The sequence below is a fragment of the Protopterus annectens genome, chromosome 6.part0 (genome assembly GCF_019279795.1).
Source record: "Protopterus annectens isolate FY-2018-M chromosome 6.part0, PAN1.0, whole genome shotgun sequence".
Classification (NCBI taxonomy): Eukaryota; Metazoa; Chordata; order Ceratodontiformes; family Protopteridae; genus Protopterus; species Protopterus annectens.
In genome coordinates this window covers 1,376,238,466-1,376,261,607 of record NC_056737.1, presented here as the reverse complement: position 1 = coordinate 1,376,261,607, position 23,142 = coordinate 1,376,238,466, and the positions used below count along the sequence as shown (strand labels likewise).

Genomic DNA, 23,142 nt, shown 5'->3' with positions numbered 1-23,142 from the left:
GCCCTCCACCCTTTAGTAGGCCAATTTCTACTAAACTTTGGAGGCTGGACCTGCAAAAATCTTTAACAGTCTGCATAGACTTAGCCTTGTCTTCCATTTTCTTTAAAACTGTCTCAACAGGAGGACCAAACAACACGTCAGATTGTAAAGGAGCATCTAAAATCCTTGTTTTAACATGTTCAGATAAATTCTGATCCCTCAGCCAGGCAAGAACTGACCCAGTGGCAGCCACCAGGCCTGTACAGCATCAAAACCACATTGCAAAGAATGCTTACCCACCTGTTCAGAAACATGCACTAAATCTTGCAACTCTTTACAATCAATACCAACAGCCAGAGCATCAACTTTAGACTTCAATTGTGAAAGGAGATAGTTCTGGTATTTCAACATGTGAAACTGGCAATTCAGAGCCCTCATAGCAAGAGTGGAAGAAGTATAGACTTTCTTTCCCCATCTATCCAAGGCCCTAGCCTCCTTGTCTGCAGGAACCGGATTTTTAACAACAGAAGCCTTAACACCTTTAGGCCCCTGGCTAACAGTTTCTGGGTCTGCCCTAGGACTCTTAAAAAGATACTTATGAGCTTCAGGCACCCTGTAATACCTATCCGGCTTAACAGGAGCAGGAGGCAAAGAATCAGGATTAAGAGAAGCCTCTGTAAAAACATCTTCCACTACATCCAAAACAGGAGGTATAGCCAAAGGCCTATGCTGGGGTAAAACAGAAATTCCCTAAGCCTTTTCCTGGAATCAGAGAAGTCCTGACCTTCCCACTTAAAATGCTCCCTCATGGAATGAAGAGTTTCTGAAAAGAAAAATCCTCAGGAGGAGTAGCAGAAGGAGTAGAATCATCCACATCAGAATCAGAATAAGGAGAGTACTCCTGCAAGTCTTCAGTCAAGACTCTGAAACATCTGAAGCCTGCTCAAACCCCCAGCTCAGGCTCCACCCTAGGTCTCTTATCAGGAGGGCATAGAACCCTAATCAAAGTAATCAAATCTTCTGCCATTTTAAGCATATGCTTCTTGGGCACAGTACCTGAAGAGCTAGGGGTAACACCAACTGAAGCTAAACCTGGCCTGCCCCTGGGAGAAGCCTTTGAAACAGGAGAGGGCCTAGCCACCTTAGGAAGGGAGGAACCTGAGAAGCCCCTCAGCCTGACTTGTCTCCTGAGAGGCCACATCTTGCAATAATAAGGTCTCACCCTGGGAACACAAATAAAGAACCACAGACAGGTCCTCTAGCCTAGGCTTAACTGCCTTGTCCGGAGCATCCATTTTATAGTTGCACCGCTTCCCAAAGACTAACCTTGCACAATCCAACCTTCTCTTTATAGTGCGTTTATTAAATCTAGCACAATGCTCAGGCCCTAAGCAAGGAATACACAAAGTATGATAATCTTATCTGTTTCCCACAAGAAATGCAATTATTAACTTTTTCTGACATCCGTAAATGACTGAGGCAAGAAAAGCCAACTTTGAACTCGGTCTGAAACTTCAATGCTGCTTCTGCATCGGACCATGCGGCAAAAGACTGAGGATATGATGATGTCAGTCAAATGCGACCCAAGTGTAAGGACTGCAGCAATGTGAGATGAAGAACATGGTGGCATTTTAGGGGAGGAAGAGGAGGGACCTGACTATGTGCGTCTCTTAGACATAACCCTCCTCATATCATCAAAGGCACCACTGCTTCGACCCGAGGAAGCCGCCGGTTCCGTGGAAGATGGCAATCTCCCCGGTGTCGAGACAGCGGCCTCCAAACCAGAGGACGGAGCCAAGCTCATCTGTGCCGAAGCCCAGAGAGGAAGGGTCGGAACTGATGCATTGGTTCGACTGCCGCGGCCCCCCCCCCCCCCCGGTTCTGACGAGAGAGTGTCAAGCTCAGAGACTCTTCCAATGGAACCGAAGTCAGGGTTGACAGAGCTGAAGGCACTGGGACAGGCCTCGGCTCCAAAGGCTCCACGATTAGAGCCTCCTCCTCCAGCTCCAAAGGCCCTGCTCGGCTTGGAGGAGTAGTCAACAGTAGTGAGACAGTCTTAGGCTTCGAACTCAGTTGGGACGAAGCCGATAGTAATTTAGCCAATGCCGGGTTCTCTAGAAGCCTCTGCACCACCCTGTCCACATCGACATCAGAAAGGGTCCTCGACGAACGGGTCGAAGGAACCAGACGCCACAGAACGAAGGATTGGAGACTTCAGAGTTTCGGAGACAGGTTCCAAGGCCAGGGACCGGCTCTGAGACATCTGTTCGGTGCACGGCTCCGAAGACTGCAGAGCTGGTGACTGCACCCTCACAGAAAGGCTTGGAGCCGACGACTTGGGCTTCAAGGACTTCGACCCCTTCAAGGACTTGGAGGTCTGGTCAGCCTTATTCAGGGAATCTTGAAAGTCTGACTTCAACAAGTCTCTAGCTAACAACTTCCTCTGCCGTTCTAATAAAACCCTACTGCTGAAGGAGTGGCAGATAGAGGAATTGTCTTAGAGGTGTACAGGCCCCAAACAATAAACACAATTAACGTGAACATCAGTAATGGACATCTTCTGCCCACAATTACACTTCTTGAAACCAGATCTTTGCTTTTCTTTCTGATCCACCATGTTATACAAACAAAACTGAAGTGATCAGAGCCCTGATCCACTTTGATTTACAATAAGTGTACAGAATCAACAGTAATCAGCAACAAACTGCACTTGGATATAAAATCCCTGCACAACTAGGGATAAAACACGTTCAGTATTTCACACACTATCTATATATATATATATATATAAAAAGGATAGAACACACGCATTAACTACTTAACACACTATGTTGGATTTAAGAGGGATAGGGTAGCAAAAACAATCCCAAGTTGACAGATCCCTGTACAACTACGCTATAATAATAATTTTAAATGTAACACTCTGTATTTTACAAAAAAAAAAAAAAATGGCCAGAGGCCTAAGAGCAACCGTTCCGTAAATAACATGAATTATATATTAACGAAATCAAAGGCTAACAGATCAAAAGTCCTATAAAGGAAAGTACATCTTAATATCAATTTTTAAAGAGAAAACACTTCCAAAAAGGTCAAAAGATAAAGTTCTACTGGCCAGAGCTCTCCGTAGACCTTGCAGCGGCAAACTAGATCTGGGGTGGGATAGACAGCATCATAGGATAGGGGCCTCGCCTCGAGCTATTCTGAGATCTTTAGCTAGTAAAGTGGCCAACTCGGAGTCGAACCCATGTATAAGAATAAACGGCGAGATTGAACAACTTCACATCAGTAGTTCTTCCTTGTCTACAAAGGACATCCCTATACCTGCAGAGGACGTCTATTCTCAGGTTGTTAGTCGCTGTAGGTGCTACACAAGAGGGACCAAGTCTGAGGAACCAATTCCAGCCACAGCAGTCATCCACCAATGACTGAGGCACAACTAGAACCAGCTTGACAACGAATAATTCCTTTACTACTTTCATCTTCATGTGGACTGGGGAAAGAACAACAGAGACTGGTAACTGCTCCGTAAATGCAGCCAAGAAGGAAGCACTGAAGATGAGAAGTATAGCTTCAATGAGTCAGTAAAGATTTAAACAGCAGCTGGAGGTTCTGAGGTCAGAAACACACTGACAGTCCCTCAAACGTAGCACATCCTGTCTCTAACACAAAACTTATACAAACCTGTAGGAAAAAAAGTAAATGGATAATTTATGCAGTTTGTTCACATAAGCATTCACATACTAAATTTCCCCTATAAGCAGGGACAATCCACAACACATCCATCTCCTAGCAGAAACTAAAATTGAAGACAGAAAAAACTCAAGGCCTTCTCAAAAAACAAAAAAAAAAAGATTTTTGTGGATGGTTTCTATAAGTGGGTACTTATCTGCCCAGTCTTGAAGGATCACCAGCCGACTGACAGTTCAATTGGGCCTGTCAAAGGAGCGCACTTTGGTGAAGAAAGCTCTGAGCCTTTCATGCTGTGTCTTTTTATATGGAGCTCACGACAGTGCACATGCAGTGCGCCCTTGGGGTAGGACCCCCAACTAGCTTAGGTTTCTGCAACAGTGTACTAATGCTGAACATCTCAGCATGTGCTGTCAGCTACCAGCATTACAATTCAGGGATGTGGGATTTAGGCCTACAGTTCTCATTTATGTACAGTCATTCTTGTACTGTTTATTATAAGCTCCACATAGTGTACTTCATTCTGCAATACATAACTGGGGTCATGGATAAAAAAAGATATTCAACTAGACCATTTATCATGTTATCAGGTAAGAAAATAAAATTACACTGATAGGGATTCTATCATCTAGATTCACAGCCTCAGAGGATATGAAACAGTGCTATGGGCAACAAATGGACCACTGGTACCCAACGACACAATAAAACAAATTAAAAGTAAAAAAAGCTGTCATAAGTTCAACGCAATGGCACATCACCTCCTATCTGAACAAGAACATACAAAGAAATGTTTACGAAAAAGTACCAACTTTAGCCACAGTTTCTTACTACAAAAGTATATTCTAGCTTATGACTACCATTCAAGGATAAAAAAGACAGCCAATTAGATCTTACCTTTGCATTCGATGCTTTCTACATATAAATGCAAATATCCTTCTGATTCCTACCATTACAGGATCCCAATTGTTGTAATGACAGAGAAGTGTTACAATAAAAAATGAAAGAAAAACAGGAACAGAACCCGCAAAAAACAGCCAAGAAAATGGTGCCTGCAAAAAATCAAAATCAATTCAGATCAGCAAGCAAACATACTTTTTCCATGATGAATTTTGACTTTTAATAAATCTTCTAAACTTTTATGACAAGAGACTGTAATAAGCTAAGACAAAGGGTTTTCTGCCAGGAAGAAAGGAGAAAAGGGAAGTGTGAACCATCTGGCACCACTATACAGAATAAATTATAAAAGAAAAAAATGTGAGTGCAAGTGTACACACATGCGCACACAGAGATAAATTGCATCGCTGTACTCTTACATTGTTTTTAGTAATGTGCTACACTCACCCTGTTTACTTAATATATATTAATGAAAATTGCTGAATTTAGGCTGCTTGTAATGAGTACTGACCTGATATCAGACTGCTCACAAGATCATTAATACAGCCATTACAGCACACTTCGACAGTACAGAAAACATTTTCTTAATATGCCACACAAGATGACATTCACCAAATATGAATTTAAGCTACCAGCATTATTACAGTACAGTTTTGTACCTACCATAAATGTAGATGTTCGAAGATCCACATTGCTGCAGTCCTTACACTTGGGTAGTCCGCTGTCCTCGGTCGGCCCGAATATCAAAGGTGACGCCGGTCAGGGCGCATTTGACTGACATCAGGACGTCAGGGTACAAATGCGCATGACCGACGTCATATCCTCAGTCTTTTCTTGCCCCAGATGTCAGAAGACCCTAAAAATAAAGGTCTAAACCAAAAGACAGCAAACAAACAACCAACCACCCTTGCACTAACTATATGTACAATATATGCAATATACACAATATGTACAACCCAACCCACACAACCACCTCTAACTACAGAGGGAAGGAGGGACTGCAGCAATGTGGATCTTCGAACATCTACATTTATGGTAGGTACAAAACTGTACTATGTTCTTCATCTCACATTGCTGCAGTCCTTACACTTGGGTAGAATCCCAAAGCAGAGGTAAGGGAGGATGGCCAACTACAAGGAAGCAGGAGCTGCCAAAATGCCCTGCAAAACAGCAGTGGCAAAACCAGCCCTGGACTTAGAGTAAAGTGGCAGGTGATAATGCCTAGAGAAAGTATGCACAGAACTCCAAGTAGCTGCCTCCAAAATATCCTTGGTTGCCACTCCCTCAAAAGCTGTTGAAGTGGCAGTAGCCCTAGTGGAATGAGACCTAATCCCAGCTGGAATCTCCTTGCCATGATGAGAATAACAGAAAGCAATGCAAAACCCAATCCACTTAGAAATAGTTTGTTTTGACACAGGCTTGCCCTGAGAACTCAAAGCAAAAGAAACAAACAACTGCTGAGACTGCCTGAACCCTTTAGTTCTGTCCAAATAACGCAACTGCCTGTGTACATCCAAAGTGTGCAAAATCTTTTCCCCTTTATTTTGGGGATTTGCATAAAAAGTAGGCAAATGAATCGTTTGGTTTAAAGCCACACTAGAAACCACCTTAGGAATAAAGGAAGGATTAGTACGTAATGATACCCTATCCTTATGGAAAATCAAGAAAGGCTCAACTGCCATAAGGGCCTGCAATTCAGAAACCCTTCTTGCAGAGGTAATGGCCAACAAAAAAGCAGTCTTCCATGATAAATATTTCAACTCAGCAGTAGCTGCAGGCTCAAAAGGTTGTAGAGTGAGTTTCTCCAACACAAAATTGAGATCCCAAGCAGGAGTAGGAGCTCTTCGGGGGGGTCTTATATTCTTTGCCCCTCTAAGAAATTGCTTGAACAAAGGATGAGAAAACAATGGTGGGTCGCAATCATAGTGAGCTGAAATTGCTGCAGCATGAACTTTAATAGAAGAGAAAGACAAACCTTTGTCTAGTAACTCAGTAAGATATTGAAGAGCCACACACAAATTAGGCCCAGAAACATCAAAATCTTTTGCTGCACTCCAAAATAAAAATCTCTTCCATTTGTCTGCGTACACTTTCCTTGTACTAGGCCTTCTAGCTTCCAAAATAACATTCAAAACTTGCTGAGGAAGTGGAGGCCCACTATGGTTCAAAACAGAAAATGCCAGGCTGTTAGGTGCAGAGAGTGAAGCTTGACATTTAGCAAATGGCTGTCCTCCTGTGACAACAGGTGTGGAATCGAAGGCAAAGGCCATGGAGGCTTCCATATTAGACTTCTCAGTAATGGGTACCAGTGTTGTCGAGGCCAATCCGGAGCTATTAAAATCATCCTTGGCTTGTCCTGTCTGACCTTTAGAAGTACCTTTGGGAGGAGAGGCAGAGGTGGAAAGGCATACACATGAAGATTGCTCCAATTGAAAGAAAGAGCATCCACTCTCCAAGCTGTGGGATGAAACCTTTTTGTGCAAAACCTTGGCAGCTGATGGTTTAGTGGAGAAGCGAACAGATCTATGTCTGGAGTTCCCCATGACACTGTCAATTTCAGAAATACATGAGGATCCAATTTCCACTCGTGGGGATCCATAATTCGTCTGCTCAACACATCTGCTAAGGAGTTCTGTGCTCCTGGCAGAAACCTTGCCTGAAGATTGAGCTGTAAACTGAGAGCAGTCTCCCACAAAATCATTGCTTGCCTGCATAGGGGATAAGAATGTGTTCCCTCTTGCTTGTTGATGTACCACATGACAGTTGTGTTGTCTGTTAGAATCAACACCTGCCCTGGAAGAAGGAATTCCTTGAAAGCTATTAATGCAAACTGGACTGCCAACATCTCCTTCATGTTGATATGTAGATGTTGTAGTCTGACAGGCCACTTGTTTTGTATCCACTTTCCATTTAGATGAGCTCCCCAAGCTTTGTCTGAGGCATCTGTCGTTAAAATCTGACTCTGGCCGGGTCACAGAGAGTCCCTTGTTTAGGTGACATTCCTGAGCCCACCACAAAAATTCCTTTTGAATGCAAGGTATTATTTGAATGACAGTGTCCAGATCCTGGCAGTGCTGTGTCCATACATTTTTGAGATACCATTGCAGCTTCCTCATATGCAGTTTGGCATTGGGAAGCACCAGAATACAAGATGCCATGAACCCTAAGGCTTGAAGGACTGTCCTTGAAGTCAGCCCGGACTGATGAGATAGTTGATGGAAGTAAAGGGATAGACTCTTTTGTTTGTCCGGGGTTAAATAGGCCATCTGGGATGCTGTATTCAGTCTCACACCCAGAAAGCACATGTCTTGAGAGGGTACTAGACTGGACTTTATTTCGTTCACAGAATACCCTAGGCATCTTAGCACTGCTATCACATATTCCAAATGATGAAGAAGCTCTTCCTTCCTTGAGCCAGAATTAGGCAGTCGTCCAAATAAGGATAGATCTGTATTCCTTTTAGTCTGAAGAAAGCTATCACTGGAGCCAGAACTTTCGTGAACACTCTGGGCGCAGTAGATAAGCCAAAGGGCAATGCAGAGAACTGATAGTGAGAAGTCCCAGCTCGAAAACGCAGATACTTTCTGCAACTTAGACTGATAGGAACATGAAGGTAAGCCTCCTTGAGATCCAAAGTTACCATCCAATGATCTCTGCCCAGCAGAGGTAAAAGCTGCTGCAACGTCAACATTTTGAACTTGGGAATGTCCAGATAAGTGTTGAGGATAGATAAATCCAAAATGGGTCTCCACGTGTTCCCCTTCTTTGGTACTAGGAACAGGTGAGAATAAAATCCTAGGCCCACTTCTGGCAGAGGGACCGGCTGTATGGCCCCTAGTTGGAGCAACAGAGAAACTTGTTTGTGAGCCTCTATTCTTTGTTGAGGAGGAACGTCTGGCATGCCTTTGAAAGGAGGCAAGGTATAGAAATAAAACCTGTAGCCGTGGTGTATGATATCCAATACCCATCTGTCCTGGGTAATTAAACTCCAATTTTCTTTGAAAAGTGCCAACCTTCCTCCCAAAGGTGCTGCCAGACGAGCAGGCTCTGGCAGCTGAAAAGGTCATTGGGTCTGCTTACGAAAGGACTGACCCCTGCCCTCACCCGAAACCTGTGCAGGAGAACTCCCTGTTCTAGGCCTGGAAGAGCCCTGAGCTCTGCCCTTACCACGTCTAGATCTACCCCTAGACTGGGAATCATAAGAAGGATACGTCCACCCTTTAGTAGGCCAATTTCTACTAAACTTTGGAGGCTGGACCTGCAAAAAATCTTTAACAGTCTGCATAGACTTAGCCTTGTCTTCCATTTTCTTTAAAACGGTCTCAACAGGAGGACCAAACAACACGTCAGATTGTAAAGGAGCATCTAAAATCCTTGTTTTAACATGTTCAGACAAATTCTGATCCCTCAGCCAGGCGTGCCTGCGAAGAACTGACCCAGTGGCAGCCACCCTAGACGAGGCCTGTACAGCATCAAAACCACATTGCAAAGAATGCTTACCCACCTGTTCAGAAACATGTACTAAATCTTGCAACTCTTTACAATCAATACCTACAGCCAGAGCATCAACCTTAGACTTCAATTGAGAAAGGAGATAGTTTTGGTATTTCAACATGTGAAACTGGCAATTCAGAGCCCTCATAGCAAGAGTGGAAGAAGTATAAACTTTCTTTCCCCATCTATCCAAGGCCCTAGCCTCCTTGTCTGCAGGAACCGGATTCTTAACAACAGAAGCCTTAACACCTTTAGGCCCCTGGCTAACAGTTTCTGGGTCTGCCCTAGGACTCTTAAAAAGATACTTATGAGCTTCAGGCACCCTGTAATACCTATCCGGCTTAACAGGAGCAGGAGGCAAAGAATCAGGATTAAGAGAAGCCTCTGTAAAACATCTTCCACTACATCCAAAACAGGAGGTATAGCCAAAGGCCTATGCTGGGGTAAAACAGAAATTCCCTAAGCCTTTTCCTGGAATCAGATAAGTCCTGACCACCCCACATAAAATACTCCCTCATGGAATGAAGAGTTTCTGAAAAGAAAAATCCTCAGGAGGAGTAGCAGAAGGAGTAGAATCATCCACATCAGAATCAGAATAAGGAGTACTCCTGCAAGTCTTCAGCTGAAGACTCTGAAACATCTGAAGCCTGCTCAAAACCCTCAGCTCAGGCTCCACCCTAGGTCTCTTATCAGGAGGGGCATAGAACCCTAATCAAAGTAATCAAATCTTCTGCCATTTTAAGCATATGCTTCTTGGGCACAGTACCTGAAGAGCTAGGGGTAACACCAACTGAAGCTAAACCTGGCCTGCCCCTGGGAGAAGCCTTTGAAACAGAAGGAGAAGGCCTAGCCACCTTAGGAAGGGAGGGAGTAAGTAACCTGAGAAGCCCTCGCCTGACTCCTGAGAGGCCACATCTTGCAATAATAAGGTCTCACCCTGGGAACACAAAGAAACCTCCGGTGGAGCCACCGGCTCCACCGACACCTAAAGAACGCGTCCGGTACAGACGGTTCTTCTAGCCTAGGCTTAACTGCCTTGTCCTTGCGCTTCGAAGAAGGCGCGGAGCATCCGACGGCATTTTATAGTTGCACCGCTTCCCAAAGACTAACCTTGCACAATCCAACCTTCTCTTTATAGTGCGTTATTAAATCTAGCACAAGAGCGACAGCCAACAACGCGTGCTCAGGCCCTAAGCAAGGAATACACAAAGTCTGGTAGGCTCTGTGGGGTACCTGTTTGCCACAAGAAATGCGATTATTAAGTGTTTCTGACATCCGTAAATGACTGAGGCAAGAAAAACTAAAATATTCCCAACGGGTACTTAGCCAACTTTGAACTCGGTCTGAAACTTCTAAATCGAAAAATCTCAGAACGCCAACCGGCACTTGCAATGCTGCTTCTGCATCGGACCATGCGGCAAAAAAGACTGAGGATATGACGTCGGTCATGCGCATTTGTACCCTGACGTCCTGATGTCAGTCAAATGCGCCCTGACCGACGTCAGCCTTATACTTTGATATTCGGGCCGAAAGAGGACAGCGGACTACCCAAGTGTAAGGACTGCAGCAATGTGAGATGAAGAACATCTACCAGTTTCCAGAATGATCCCCCTAAACTGCATTGCATTCACCTCTGTTATATCCTGGAAATAATCTGCTCACTTCTAAAAGCAGGCCACTATGCAACACTTCCAAACAAATACAAATAATCAAACATATTTTCACCATAATTAAGCAGAAAAGTTATACATGAAACAAGGCCAAGGCCAACGTAACAGCACTGCTATTAATGAAATACAAGCAGAGACAAATACTGAAAATGTTAAATAGTAATATAAAATGGCACGTTTCACCCTGAGTGTAGACCAGTGACTTTTCACTCATTTATATCCAAAGGCAGTCAATTAAAGTGCCACATCCCTGACTGCTAGCAGCTGAACAAGAAAAGCAGCTTTTCACTACTTGTTCAGCTAGGATAATATCCTCACACTTAATATGCTTAATTGTGGCTCTGAATAACAGAAAAATCAGTATCACTATTAAACTGCAGTGATGCAAAAGCTTTATGAGTGGCCTGGCTTTTAAGGCTATTTGCATGAACAGGGTAAAGCAACACACTTAACTAGCTTTACTTGTGTGATCAGCACTGTTGGCATTAAAGAGTTAATTGAGCAACAATAAATCATTACTTTAATACAGGTACAGGAAGTCACAGATGTTCACGTTTCTCATTGCCTATAATGAGAGAGTAAGGAGAACCAACCCCTAGAAGGAAAAAGTGCACTAAGGAAAACCATCAGGAAAGTGTCAGGCTGAGATGTATTAAGCTCCTATCCGATGGATTGGAAGTGCTGGTGAAAGTGCATCTACTGGTAAGGCATAAACATGAGATGTCCTCTGAAGTAAGAAAAAACATAAAAGTAAGCGTACTGCACTGAGAATGCCACTAGAGAAAGAAGTAACCAGCGCAAAGGCAACAGAGGTGCTGGTTCACCAAGTGGAAGAGTCAGACAACTAGCAATGTAGCCTGCAGCCTAGAGAAGAAGTGGGATTCAACAGCAGCTTTTGTAAAAAATGGTTTCAGTTACAAAAGGTTAGCTCAAAGTTAAACGATTATGCAAAAGTCAGTCCAAAGAGAAAAGCAAATGGACTCAGCCTTACTGAGACAATATGACTCCACAGTAATGCTAGAAAAACAGAGTAGGGAGATGATGGAAAACGTTTCAGTTTTTGAAACTAAATTACAAAGCATATCAGAAAAAGAGGTGGACATAAAAAAATGGGCAAGAAATAATATTTAATTCAGTGGTGCCCAGAAAGGATAGAAGGACTGGATTGAACTATCTGCAACAAAAAACTTAACTCACAGGTATTTCCCTGCCAAAAGGTGTAGGCAGACAATGTATTTCTGCCTTCAGCTGGAGCAAACAGCGTGAAGACCAAAGTCCAGTACTGTAAGGTTTGAATTCTATGCTGCGGAGAGGTTAGTTTTGATGACCGGGAATCTAGACAAAAAGTTTAGAGGAGGAGTCCATCATGTTTACATACAGCTGGACTTTTCTATCGCAATGGGATAGAACAAGATTATAAGTTTTCTCTTATGAAACACTGCCAAGCATATACAATATACTTTTGGTTGCAGTACCAGCACATATTGAATTATGATGCCAACAGGAACAAAAACATTTCCGGAGGCTAAAGAGGCCTTAACGTTTGTACAGATAAATGTTTTAGCTTCATGGGAAGACAGGCCAGAACAGCATGTGGAAGCCGAAGTAAAGAAACTAACTGGAGAGATGAACATTTGCCACAGATGAGAGGTCACTCACTCAAACACTTCAAATATTTTACCCTCAACAAGGCCCAAAGTCATGCAAATGCTAAACTGCAAATTATTCGGAATGTTGAAACAGATGCACAGACTTAGCAACTGTACTGTTAAAACATTACTACTTTCTTGAAAGGTGTGCACGGACTGCTATGCCTCAGAGAATTATATGATGGCAAGTAGGTCTGAACTATATGCATTATAGTACAGTGAGAAATGAAACTTGTCAAGTGTACTTGGAAAAAAAAATCAAACAAAAAATGAAAAAAGACACTGGGACAAGTTGGGTCTTTGTGAACTTAATGGTTGAAAAGGCATTGTGATAAAATACATGGTGGCTGAATGGCTGTTAAAACTGATTGTGTACATTAATCTGCTATAGCAATAGATGTTCAAAATGATCACTGTTCCATTAGCCATAACTACATTGGATGTATGCTGTCAAAAACATCAGATGTCTGACTAGTCTACAAAGCTTTGGGGTCTTTCCTTGTGTACTACACATTCACCTTTAGCACAAGATTATGTGCTAGTATAAGATCATCAAACAGGAGCACCAAAAATCAATGTTTTCTTGACAAAAAGAGAGGTTAAAGCTTGAAGCTCTAAGAAAGTTATGTCAAGACACGTCAGAAGAGCAAAGGTAAAGACAGGATAACGTACCCAGCCAGGGAAAGAGCAAAAAAGGTGGACTGAAAGGATGTTGCTAATACTACAACAGTGATCTAGTTGCACACTTACTGTCATAGTAAGTTACCTCTCACAACTGTACTATATCCTTCATTAGATCGCTGCTGTAGTAATCATAACTTTATGTGATGACTCCAAAAGCTCAGGAAGAAATGGTGGATAGAGAAGGGTCAGAATTTAAAAGACCCTGAAAAATAGCTTTAGCGAAACCTGCTCTAGCTCTGGAAATTGAATCTAACTTGTAGCGCCTAGTGAAAGTGTGCACCGAGGACAAAGCAGCTACCTTTGACTAGATCAACAATCCACCTCTTTCCAAAAAGGCTCAGAAGTAGCCACAGCTCTGGTAGGGTAAGCCTTCACCTTCTGACAGGGACTTTTACCAACAACAAAACTGAACAGCCTGAAACAGCTATTTGGAAACAGTTTGCTTAGATACCATCTGTCCTTTTTTCTTGTTATCAAGGGAGACAAAAAGTTGATTACTTTTCAAAAAAAATGTAGTCCTTTCCTGGTGAACCTTATCTGTCTGTGGACATCTCAAGTGTGAAGAAGTCTTTCAAACCCTTTTTTATGAGTTTTGGGAAGAACACAAGGAGATGAATGGTCTAAGTTAAAGAAAATTAGAATTAACTTTTGGCATGAGAGGATAGTTGGTTTGAAAACTCACTGTGTCAATATGAAAGATAAAAAAAAGGTTGAGGAGATATCATGACCTATAATTCAGATGTTTCTACCCCCCCACCTCCGGGTCCATGCTCATCAGTACTTACTTTCTTCCCACCTCATTCCCTTTCTCAGGTTGTTGTACTTCCAGCCACTATGCATACGCACTATATAATCTGAGTGTCTTGTGGTCAATGTTGGTAGTCTCCCATGACACCATAATATTTTGTTGTGCATCTTTTCTTTCTTAAACTTCATTGGAACTATATACATTTTCTTCATAGGTTGTACTAGGCTAATGGCCCTGAAGCCTTTACAAGCCTAGCCCATAGGATTACCTTGACATCGTGCCAGCCGACCTTAGTTTCCAGTGCTTCTGTCGAGTAGAACCACTGGAGTGATCCCCGGGGCGAATTTTCTATTTCCCATCCACTCATCAAGACTTCTCTTGAAGAGGGACAGTGAGGTGCTCTGTTTAACATGTATGGGAAGTCTATTCCATAGCATGGGCAGTCTCTGGGTTATGAAACTGTCCCTCCCAGCACATTCTACGGACTGTGGTAATGAGATTTGAGGTTTTTGGAGCGTGTGGTATGGAGGGATTGGGATCTCTTTAGATGTAGCATTTCTAACACAGCTGGGTCAGACATGGCTTTGTAAGTCAAGCAGAGATCGCCTCCAACTAGGCAATATGAGAGAGAGAATAGTTGGAGTTTTTTTAGTCTGTCCATACAGGACAAGTGTTTAAGGTCTAGGATCCTCTTTGTGAGGCACTTTTGCAGCCTCTCTAGTTGTTGCAGGTGTCTAGTGAGGTACATGCCAAATGGGGAATTGCACTCGATGATTGGCCTAATGAGGAAAGAGTAGAGGGAGACAATGACCTCTTTCTTCCTGGATGCAAAACCCTTAGTAATGAGATGTGCCACATAGAAGGACTTTCTGACAACAGTAGCAGTGTGGTGGTCAAAAGAGAGGTTGCTCTCAAACTGTGTTCCCAAGGTCTCTTATAGCGCCTTCTGTGTTCAGTGGACTACCATTGATGTGGCAGTTCATGGGAAATGGGTTTTTCCTAAAGGGGATGACGACACATTTTTTGGCATTGAGCTTAAGGCCATGGTTCTGACACCAATCACTGGTCTCAGCGAGGCCTTTCTGTAGGATGTCAACATCACTTGGGGAGTTAATAATGGCTCCTAACTTACAATCATCTGTGAACTTTGTCCGACAGAGTCCCTTTGTGTTGGACTGGACTTCTGAGAAGTAGATACCAAACAGGAGAGGATCCAGGACTGATCCCTGTGGGACTCCACTCGTGACTGGTTGGCAATCTGACTTGGAGTCAGCTACTTTCACATTGTGGATTCTGTGAGCCAGTTTGCAACCCACCCAGTGATATAGGGGTTGATGCCTAGGTTAGTGAGTTTTTCTACGATTCCTGAGTGGGGAATGGTATCAAAGGCCTTGGCCAGATCAAGGTAGGCTGTATGAACCACCTTGCCTTCATTCACAGCTCTGGTGCCTGACTCAAAGACATCGACCAAGTTGAGCAGGCATGATCTACCCCTTCACAAAACCAAACTGTGTGGGATCCAGAGTTTGAAGATTCCCTACATCTTTGTTTATTAGGTCCATGATGATGTGTTCCATAGCTTTGCACATCAGACTTGTCAGGCTAATGGGGTGATAGTTCCCAGGGTCTGTAGTCGCTCCTTCTTGTGGAGAGGGATGACTATAGCAGTGAGCCATTCGGTAGGGACAAAGCCTGAGGTGAGGCTGTGACTGAACAGGGCACACATGTGAGGTGCCAGTTCATTCTGTAGTTCATGTAGAACACAGCCAGGGATATTGTCAGGTCCTATAGAAGCTGTATTCTTGGCCTTGGACAGTGCTGTTTTAACCTGTTCAGCAGTAATACTGGGTGCCTGGCAATCTACTGGTATTGTGATTGGCCCTTTGGAGGAGGAGAGAGGGGTAAAGTTAGCATGAAATCTGTCGCCAGTATATTGGCAATATCTTTTGGCTCGGTACAGGAGGTACCATTGTGCAGTAGCTCGAAGCAAATCTGGGTATTGTCGTGGAGGTTCTTTACATAACTATAGAAGGCCTTGTGGTTGTCTTTACTATCTGCTGCAATTCTGTTTTCATAGCTAGCTTTAGAGGATTTGATGAGGGATCTCAACTTTTTGTTGAGGCTAATAAGGGAGTTTTGTCCCTTGTCTTGGGACTTCACCTTATTCCGCATTAGTTTCCTCCTTCTGTTGTAGAGGTCATTTATGGCAGGGATCCACCAGATTGGCTTCCTTTTTTGGAGGAAAGCATCTTGGTTCTATTTGGTATGGTGAGATCCATGCATTAGTGTATGCGTTCGTACAGTGCAATGGTGTATGATTCAGCGGTCATGCAACTATTCTCCATTTGTATGGGTGCCATGACGTTAGCCACCTCTGTTCTTAGGAGCCCAAGATTAGCTTGGGAGAAGTTTTTCATGGTGGTTACACCTTTGCATGGGGGGGGGGGGTGGATTTCCAAGGTGATTAGTATGCGGTCAGATATAACCAGGGAGGAGTTGACTACTGCTGTAGAGCAACGGTCACCCATGTTAGTAATGACCAGGTCAAGGATGCTGCTACCTCTAGTGGGGGTAAGAACGAGCTGGTCCAGGTCACTGGAATTAATGAATTCCAGGAAATGTTGGACAAGTGTATTGGTACATGAGTACTTTTCCCAGTTAATGGAGGGGTAGGTGAAGTCGCCCTGTATGTGTGTGTGTGTGTTAGGTTGGACCCTAATATTCTCCAGGGCGCTTAGGAACGTGGACTGAGTGCCTTGGGACATGGCTGGGGACCTATAATAGGCTAAGACCTGAATCACTGTCTTACCCAATGTTAGCTGCACCTGATGTATCTCTGATGCGTTATCTTGGGCTACCAGTCTGGAGGTGTGTGCATCCTTTATGAATATGGAAACACCACCATCTTTGGAGCTTCACTACACGTTCTGGGGCCGAAAGGTATGGAATGAGTTATAGCCTAGTCGTGCAGGGGTGCTTTCTGCTGCCTTGAGCCAGGTCTCTGTTACAGCACAAATGTCGATGTTCTCTACTTTAAGGAGTGCTTCGAGCAAGTGCATTTTGAGATTTAGACTTCGTGTTGAGCAGCATGACCCTCAGACTGCATTTGTTTGTAGCTGTTATGGTGGTAATTTGGTCTTTGGAACACTGCCTAAAAAAGGCACTATAGGGGTGGCAAGAGCCTTGGCCAGTATCTGGAAGGTTAAATAAAATGTACCATTAAAGTACATTAGGGCTATATATTATTATGACAGCTACTAGGTAGTGCAGGACCAGCTCAAATGTCACACTGATGGGGGAAGGGATGTGAATTTAACATGTGTACCAATAACACTTTGTTTTACAGCACAATAAACCACTCCCATGCCTGATAAAAAGTATATATATATTTAGAAAGCTTGTGAGGAAATTATTACTCTATTTTTGTTTTACTTGGATCGCTTGTCTGTGTACTTAATAAAGGATTTTCGACTGGAAACAGACTGCCTGCCTTGCCCGGATTACTTTCGAATACTTAGTAATGTTGTAGAATTATATATTTTCTATTATTACTTTTTGACTTGACGAGTTTACGTTCGCTACTTCTACTACTATTGTCTGATCTGATTAATATACAGAGATTAACTAGAAATATATGGACTGAAAATCTTCCACACAGAGACGTTTCTTACACTGTTTTGTTTTTGGACCCACTACACTTTAGTGGGTTGCTTTGAGAATTCGGGGATACCACGGAGATTACTTTTTTTTTTTTTCAAGTCATGTCATCCCAGGCAGACAGATACTGGATCCCCTTAAATGACATCAGTAGGTTAGCCAGTTGTTGAAATCAATCATTTTGTCCTTGCACTGTGGTATCATTCTGGGTGATGGCAGGATGCTACTTAGGGCTAGGGTCATACCTGACTGGGCTACAAGATCAGACAGCTCCTCAATGTCTCTTTTCATGTAGTCCAGGGAAGTACGTCTCAGGTCATTCACATCAACAGCAACATGGACAATAACAGAGTCATATTTGTACTTGTTGTGGAGTGACCTCAGTGCGTGCATTATGTGGCGGATCCTGGCCAGTTGATGAAATCAATCATTCTGCATTTTACTGTAGTATCACTCTGGGTGATGGCAGGATGCTGCTCAGGGCTAGGGTCATACCCGCCTGGGCTACATAATCTGAGAGCTCCTTCATTTCTCTTTTCATGTAGTCCAGGGAGCTATGTCTCAGGTCATTCACACCCACATGTACAATGACAAAGTCATATTTGTACCTGTTGTTGAGGGACCTGAGTGCATGCGTTGTATGGTGGATCCTGGCACCTGACAGGCAGCTGACTGTTCCTTGCTCCTTATTCAACCTAGTGAGTGGGACATCAGTGCGATTCACTATCAAGTCACCTATGACTAGTGTGCTGGGAATGCTGTTTTGCTTTAGGGGCTTTAGTTGAGTGGCACACTGCTTAGGAGAGTTGTGTGTCTCATGATTAGTGTTGTGTTGTGGTGGTCAAGTGAGTTTCTGCCTTGGAGGTCTCTGCTGTTTGGGTAGATTTTATTGAGAGCCTCTGGGAAGGTGGGTGTGTGGTTTGTGTTTTTATGTGAAGGTAGTGCTGGTGTGTGTTCTGGAGGGCTATGTGTTCCATGTGGTGTGGTGCAAGTGTGGCCTTCTCCTCTTGACCAGCTATTCTGGTCTTGGCTGGAGAGTGCCTGGCTTCCATTTTGGATATATACGTGCATTTCTCGCAAGTCTGAGTGTCATTGTTTGCAGACTCCAGAACAAGGGAGGAGAATTTAAACAACTGCCTGCAATGTATCTTTGCATTATCTGCTTACTAACCCCCACCCCCCAAAAAAAATGCACACACACACACACTTGCATCTCAAGGTGGACAAGAGTAAAGAAAAGCACACAAACAATTACAAATTTAATATTTAAAAATTTCATCCAAATATGTGGTTAAAGGACTTCATTAGAACAAATACATAACCAGTAATTTTCCTTTTGTACATACAAACCAATCATGTCACACAATAAAATTAAAGCTATACTGGACATCAAAATCCAACAAGTGTCACTACAAACATGCCAACTGGAATTTTTAAAACTAATAAATGTTAAAAAGATAAACACAGAAATATATAAAAAAAACTGTATGTGAATGTATGGGGTATGTAAATGTATGTCATATATATTTGCAACTCCAAAACCAAAAATAATTCACACACTTCAAATAATTGATTTGAATCACTAAAGCTTAGCAGCCCTCATTTTTAAAACAGGTAAAATGAACAAAGTACTGTTTATTCCAGGGGTTTATGTATATTAAGACAGAAAGTACAGTTTTGTACCTACCATAAATGTAGATGTTAGAGTATATTCACTGCTGCAGTCATTACACTTGGGTTATCCTGCCGTCAGGCGGTCCCCGCAGTCGGCCAGAGTTCCAAAGTCTTGGTCCGGTGTTGGTTGCTCTCGCTTATTCCCTGACGTCAGTGTGCCAGGGGAATATAAGATGCAGCCGATGCCATTTTCTTCAGTTTTTCTTGCCCCAGATGTCAGGTGCCTGCAAATAGGTAGGCAATACATATTGCTAATAAAATATACATAAAAAATAAAAATAATACCTTCAGTTACAAGCAAATACACCACATAGGTTGTATAGGGTAGAAAGGTATAGATAAGTCCCAGCTAAGAAGAAGGGATGGAGGGAGGGTAACCTGGACTGCAGCAGTGAATACACTCGAACATCTACATTTATGGTAGGTACAAAACTGTACTATGTTCATCGTGATTCACTGCTGCAGTCATTACACTTGGGTTGAATCCCAAAGCTGAGGTAGGGTGGCTGGGTCTATTAAGTATTCGGGGTGGCTATGAGGCCCTGCAGAACTGCAGTGGCAAAGCCAGCTCTGGATTTAGAGTAAAGAGGCAAGTGGTAATGCTTGGTAAAGGTGTGCACTGAACTCCAAGTTGCAGCTTCCAAAATGTCCTTGGTAGGTACTCCTCTAAGGTAGGCAGTTGAAGTGGCTGTTGCCCTGGTGGAATGTGACCTAATGTTGCTAGGTACAGTTTTTCCATGCTGTGTGTAGCAGAAACGGATACAGTGTCCTATCCACTTTGAAATGGTCTGCTTTGAAATAGCCTTTCCATGTGATCCTGCAGCATATGCTACAAGCAATTGCTCAGTTTTCCTGAAAGCTTTTGTTTTGTCCAAGTAGAAGCATAACTGCCTGTGTATGTCCAATGAGTGCAGAAGTCTCTCCCCTTTATTCTGGGGATTAGGATAAAATGTTGGCAAGTGAATAGTTTGGTTAAGAGCCACACTTGATACCACCTTTGGCATAAATGTAGCGTTTGTTCTTAAGGAAACCCTGTCCTGATGAAAAATTATGAAAGGTTCCACTGCCATTAGTGCCTGTAACTCTGAGACTCTTTGTGCTGAGGTTATTGCCAGAAGCAGAGCAGTTTTCCATGACACATTTTAATTCTGCTGAATTAGCTGGCTCAAAAGGAGGTATAGTTTTTCCAAGACGAAGTTGAGGTCCCAAGTTGGTGTTGGTGCTCTCCGGGGTGGTCTTATGTTTTTAGCCCCTCTGAGGTGCTGTTTTAATAATGGATGAGTGAAAATAGGAGGATCCGTGTTGTAATGAGCTAAGATGGCAGAGGCGTGGATCTTAATGGATGAAAAGGATAGGCCTTTGTTCAGCATCTCAGATAAGTATTGTAATATCTGAGGAATATTTGGAACAAGAGGGTCAAAGCTTTGAGCCTGGTTCCAGGCGCATAATCTCTTCCACGTTATTGAATAGGATTTTCTGGTGCTGGGCCTCCTGGCCACCAAAATGACATCTATAGCAGCTTTAGAGAGAGGTGTTGGCCGTTTGACTAAGTAATCTGCCATGCAGTCAGGTTTAAGGTTTTGAGCTGGCTGTGCAGGATCGGATTGTTTTATTGAGTCAGATGATGAGGAATGTGAGGTAAAATCCATGCTGGGCCTTGAGCCAAGTTCTTTAAGATTGGGCATCAGTGCTGGAGTGGCCAGTCTGCGGCAATCAGGATCATTTTTGGCCTTTCATGTCTGGCTTTTAGGAGTACCTTTGAAAGGAGAGGCAGTGGTGAGAAGGCATAAACTGTTAGGGTTTTCCAGCTGAACGAGAGAGCATCCACTTTCCATGCTTATGTGTGGTAAGTCCTTGTACAGAATTTCTGTAGTTGGCAGTTCAGAGGGGAGGCAAAAAGATCTATGTCTGGGCACCCCCATTTTTGTGTTATGCTGAATACTTGTGGATTTAATTTCCACTCGTGAGGATCCATGATGTTTCTGCTTAAGTCGTCTGCCAGAGTATTTTTCTTTCCTGGCAGGAATTGTGCTTGCAGATGAACTTGATAGGTCAGTGCTGTGTTCCACAAAGTCATGGCTTGTCTGCAGAGGGGATAGGAATGAGTGCCCCCTTGCTTGTTTATGTACCACATAACTGTGGTGTTGTCCGTCTTTAGTAATAGTTGTCCTGGATGCAGAAGGTCCTTGAAAGCTGTTAGGGCATTTTGTACAGCATCTCTTTTTGATTGATGTGAAAATGCATTTGGTCTGCGGCCCACTTGCCCTGAATGCATTTTCCTGCCATGTGTGCTCCCCAGGCGTAATCCGAAGCATCTGTTGTTAGTGTCTGCCTGGCTGTGGGTAAAATGAAAGGCTGTCCCTTGTTGTGGTGACATGCCTGAGCCCACCATCGAAACTCCTGTTGTAGGCAGGGAATAAGTGGTATTGCTGTTTCCAAACTGTGACAGTGTTGAGTCCAAACACTTTTTAGGTACCACTGTAATTTCCTCATATGCAGTCTGGCATATGGTATTAATAGTATGCAAAACACCATGAATCCCAAGGCCTGCAGAATTTTTCTTGCAGGGAGTTGGTTTTTTGTTGCCATCACTTGAAAGTACTGAGTCAGTTGTCTTTGCTTGTCTGGCGTGAGATAAGCCATCTGGGCCGTTGTATTTAAGCTGGCACCCAAGAATATTATCTCTTGTGAGGGCACTAGTTTTGACCTTTTCGTTTACTGTGTACCCTAGGCAAATTAGCAATCTTTTTACAAACGCCAGATGCTTTCGAAGAATGTCCTTGTTCTCTGCTTGAATAAGACAGTCATCCAAGTTGAGATATATTTGAATTCCTTTTTGTCTGCAAAATGCAATTACTGGTGCCAGGCATTTTGTGAAGGCCCTGGGCGAAGTAGATAAGCCAAAGGGCAGTGCAGAGAATTGGTAATGCATTGTGCCAGCCATGAATCTGAGGTATCTTCTGCAATTTTGTCTGATTGGGACATGCAGGTATGCCTCTGAGGTCCAAAGTAACAAGCCAAGCCTTCTTGCCCAGCATGGGAAGAGGTTGCTGTAGTGTCAACATTTTGAATTTTGGAACATCCAGATAAGCATTTAGAGTAGATAGGTCCAGTATGGGTCTCCAGGCTTTGTCCTTTCTGGGGACCAAGAAAAGTCTTGAGTACAATCCTTGTCCTTGTTCCTGTTGTGGCACTTTTTGAATAGCTCTCATGTCCATTAGGGCTGTAATTTGTTTTTGTGCCTTTGCCCATTGATTTTGTGGCAGGTCTGGCATTCCTTTTGGCCTTGGTAGAGTGTGAAAGTGGAACCTGTAACCTTGAGACACAATATTCAGAACCCATTTGTCTTGGGTGATCATATGCCAATTTTGTGAAAAAAGTGCTAGTTTTCTCCCTAAGGGAGCTGCCAAAAGGTAAGTGCTTGGCATTTGAAGTGGGAAGTCATTGGGACTATTTCCTATAAGGTTGTGACTTGTCTTCTCCTCCTTTTGGGGTAGAAGCACCCCACTGTCGTGGTCTGTAAGAGCCTTGGGGCTGCCTCTTGGGCGTCTGTATCTGCCTCTTTGTGGTCTGTCTGACATTGGAAAGGACCAATTTTTTGAAGGCCAATTTCTGCTAAATCGAGGTGGCTGTACCTGTAAGAAATCCTTCACTGTTTGCATAGGTTTTGCCTTATCCTCCATTTTCTTTAATACCGCTTCTGCCTTAACACCAAACAAGATGATATGCTGTAAAGGAGCATCCAATAATTTTGCCTTAACATGATCAGGTAAACCTTGTTCTTTTAACCAAGCATGCCTTCGAATCACAGATCCTGTAACTGCGGCTCTACAAGAAGCCTCTAATGAATCAAAACCACATTGCAGAGTATGTTTTCCCACTTGTTCAACTGCATGCAATAAATCCTGCATTTCCTTATAGTCAGGACTTTGAGCTTATAAGCATTTTCTGTTTTAACAGAGACATTAAATATTGTTGGTATTTAAGCATGTGGAACTGGCAATTT

At 43.2% G+C, this 23,142-nt stretch overlaps 1 protein-coding gene across 1 annotated transcript in view; it reads right to left on the bottom strand.

Annotated features, from left to right (window-relative positions):
- Positions 1-23,142, bottom strand: part of SLC35F5 (solute carrier family 35 member F5) — a 1,937,586-nt gene that overhangs the window by 216,911 nt on the left and 1,697,533 nt on the right. The window contains exon 16 of the mRNA XM_044074930.1: positions 4,561-4,715. Coding sequence (XP_043930865.1) covers positions 4,561-4,715 — 155 coding nt within the window. The remainder of the gene's footprint in view (positions 1-4,560; positions 4,716-23,142) is intronic.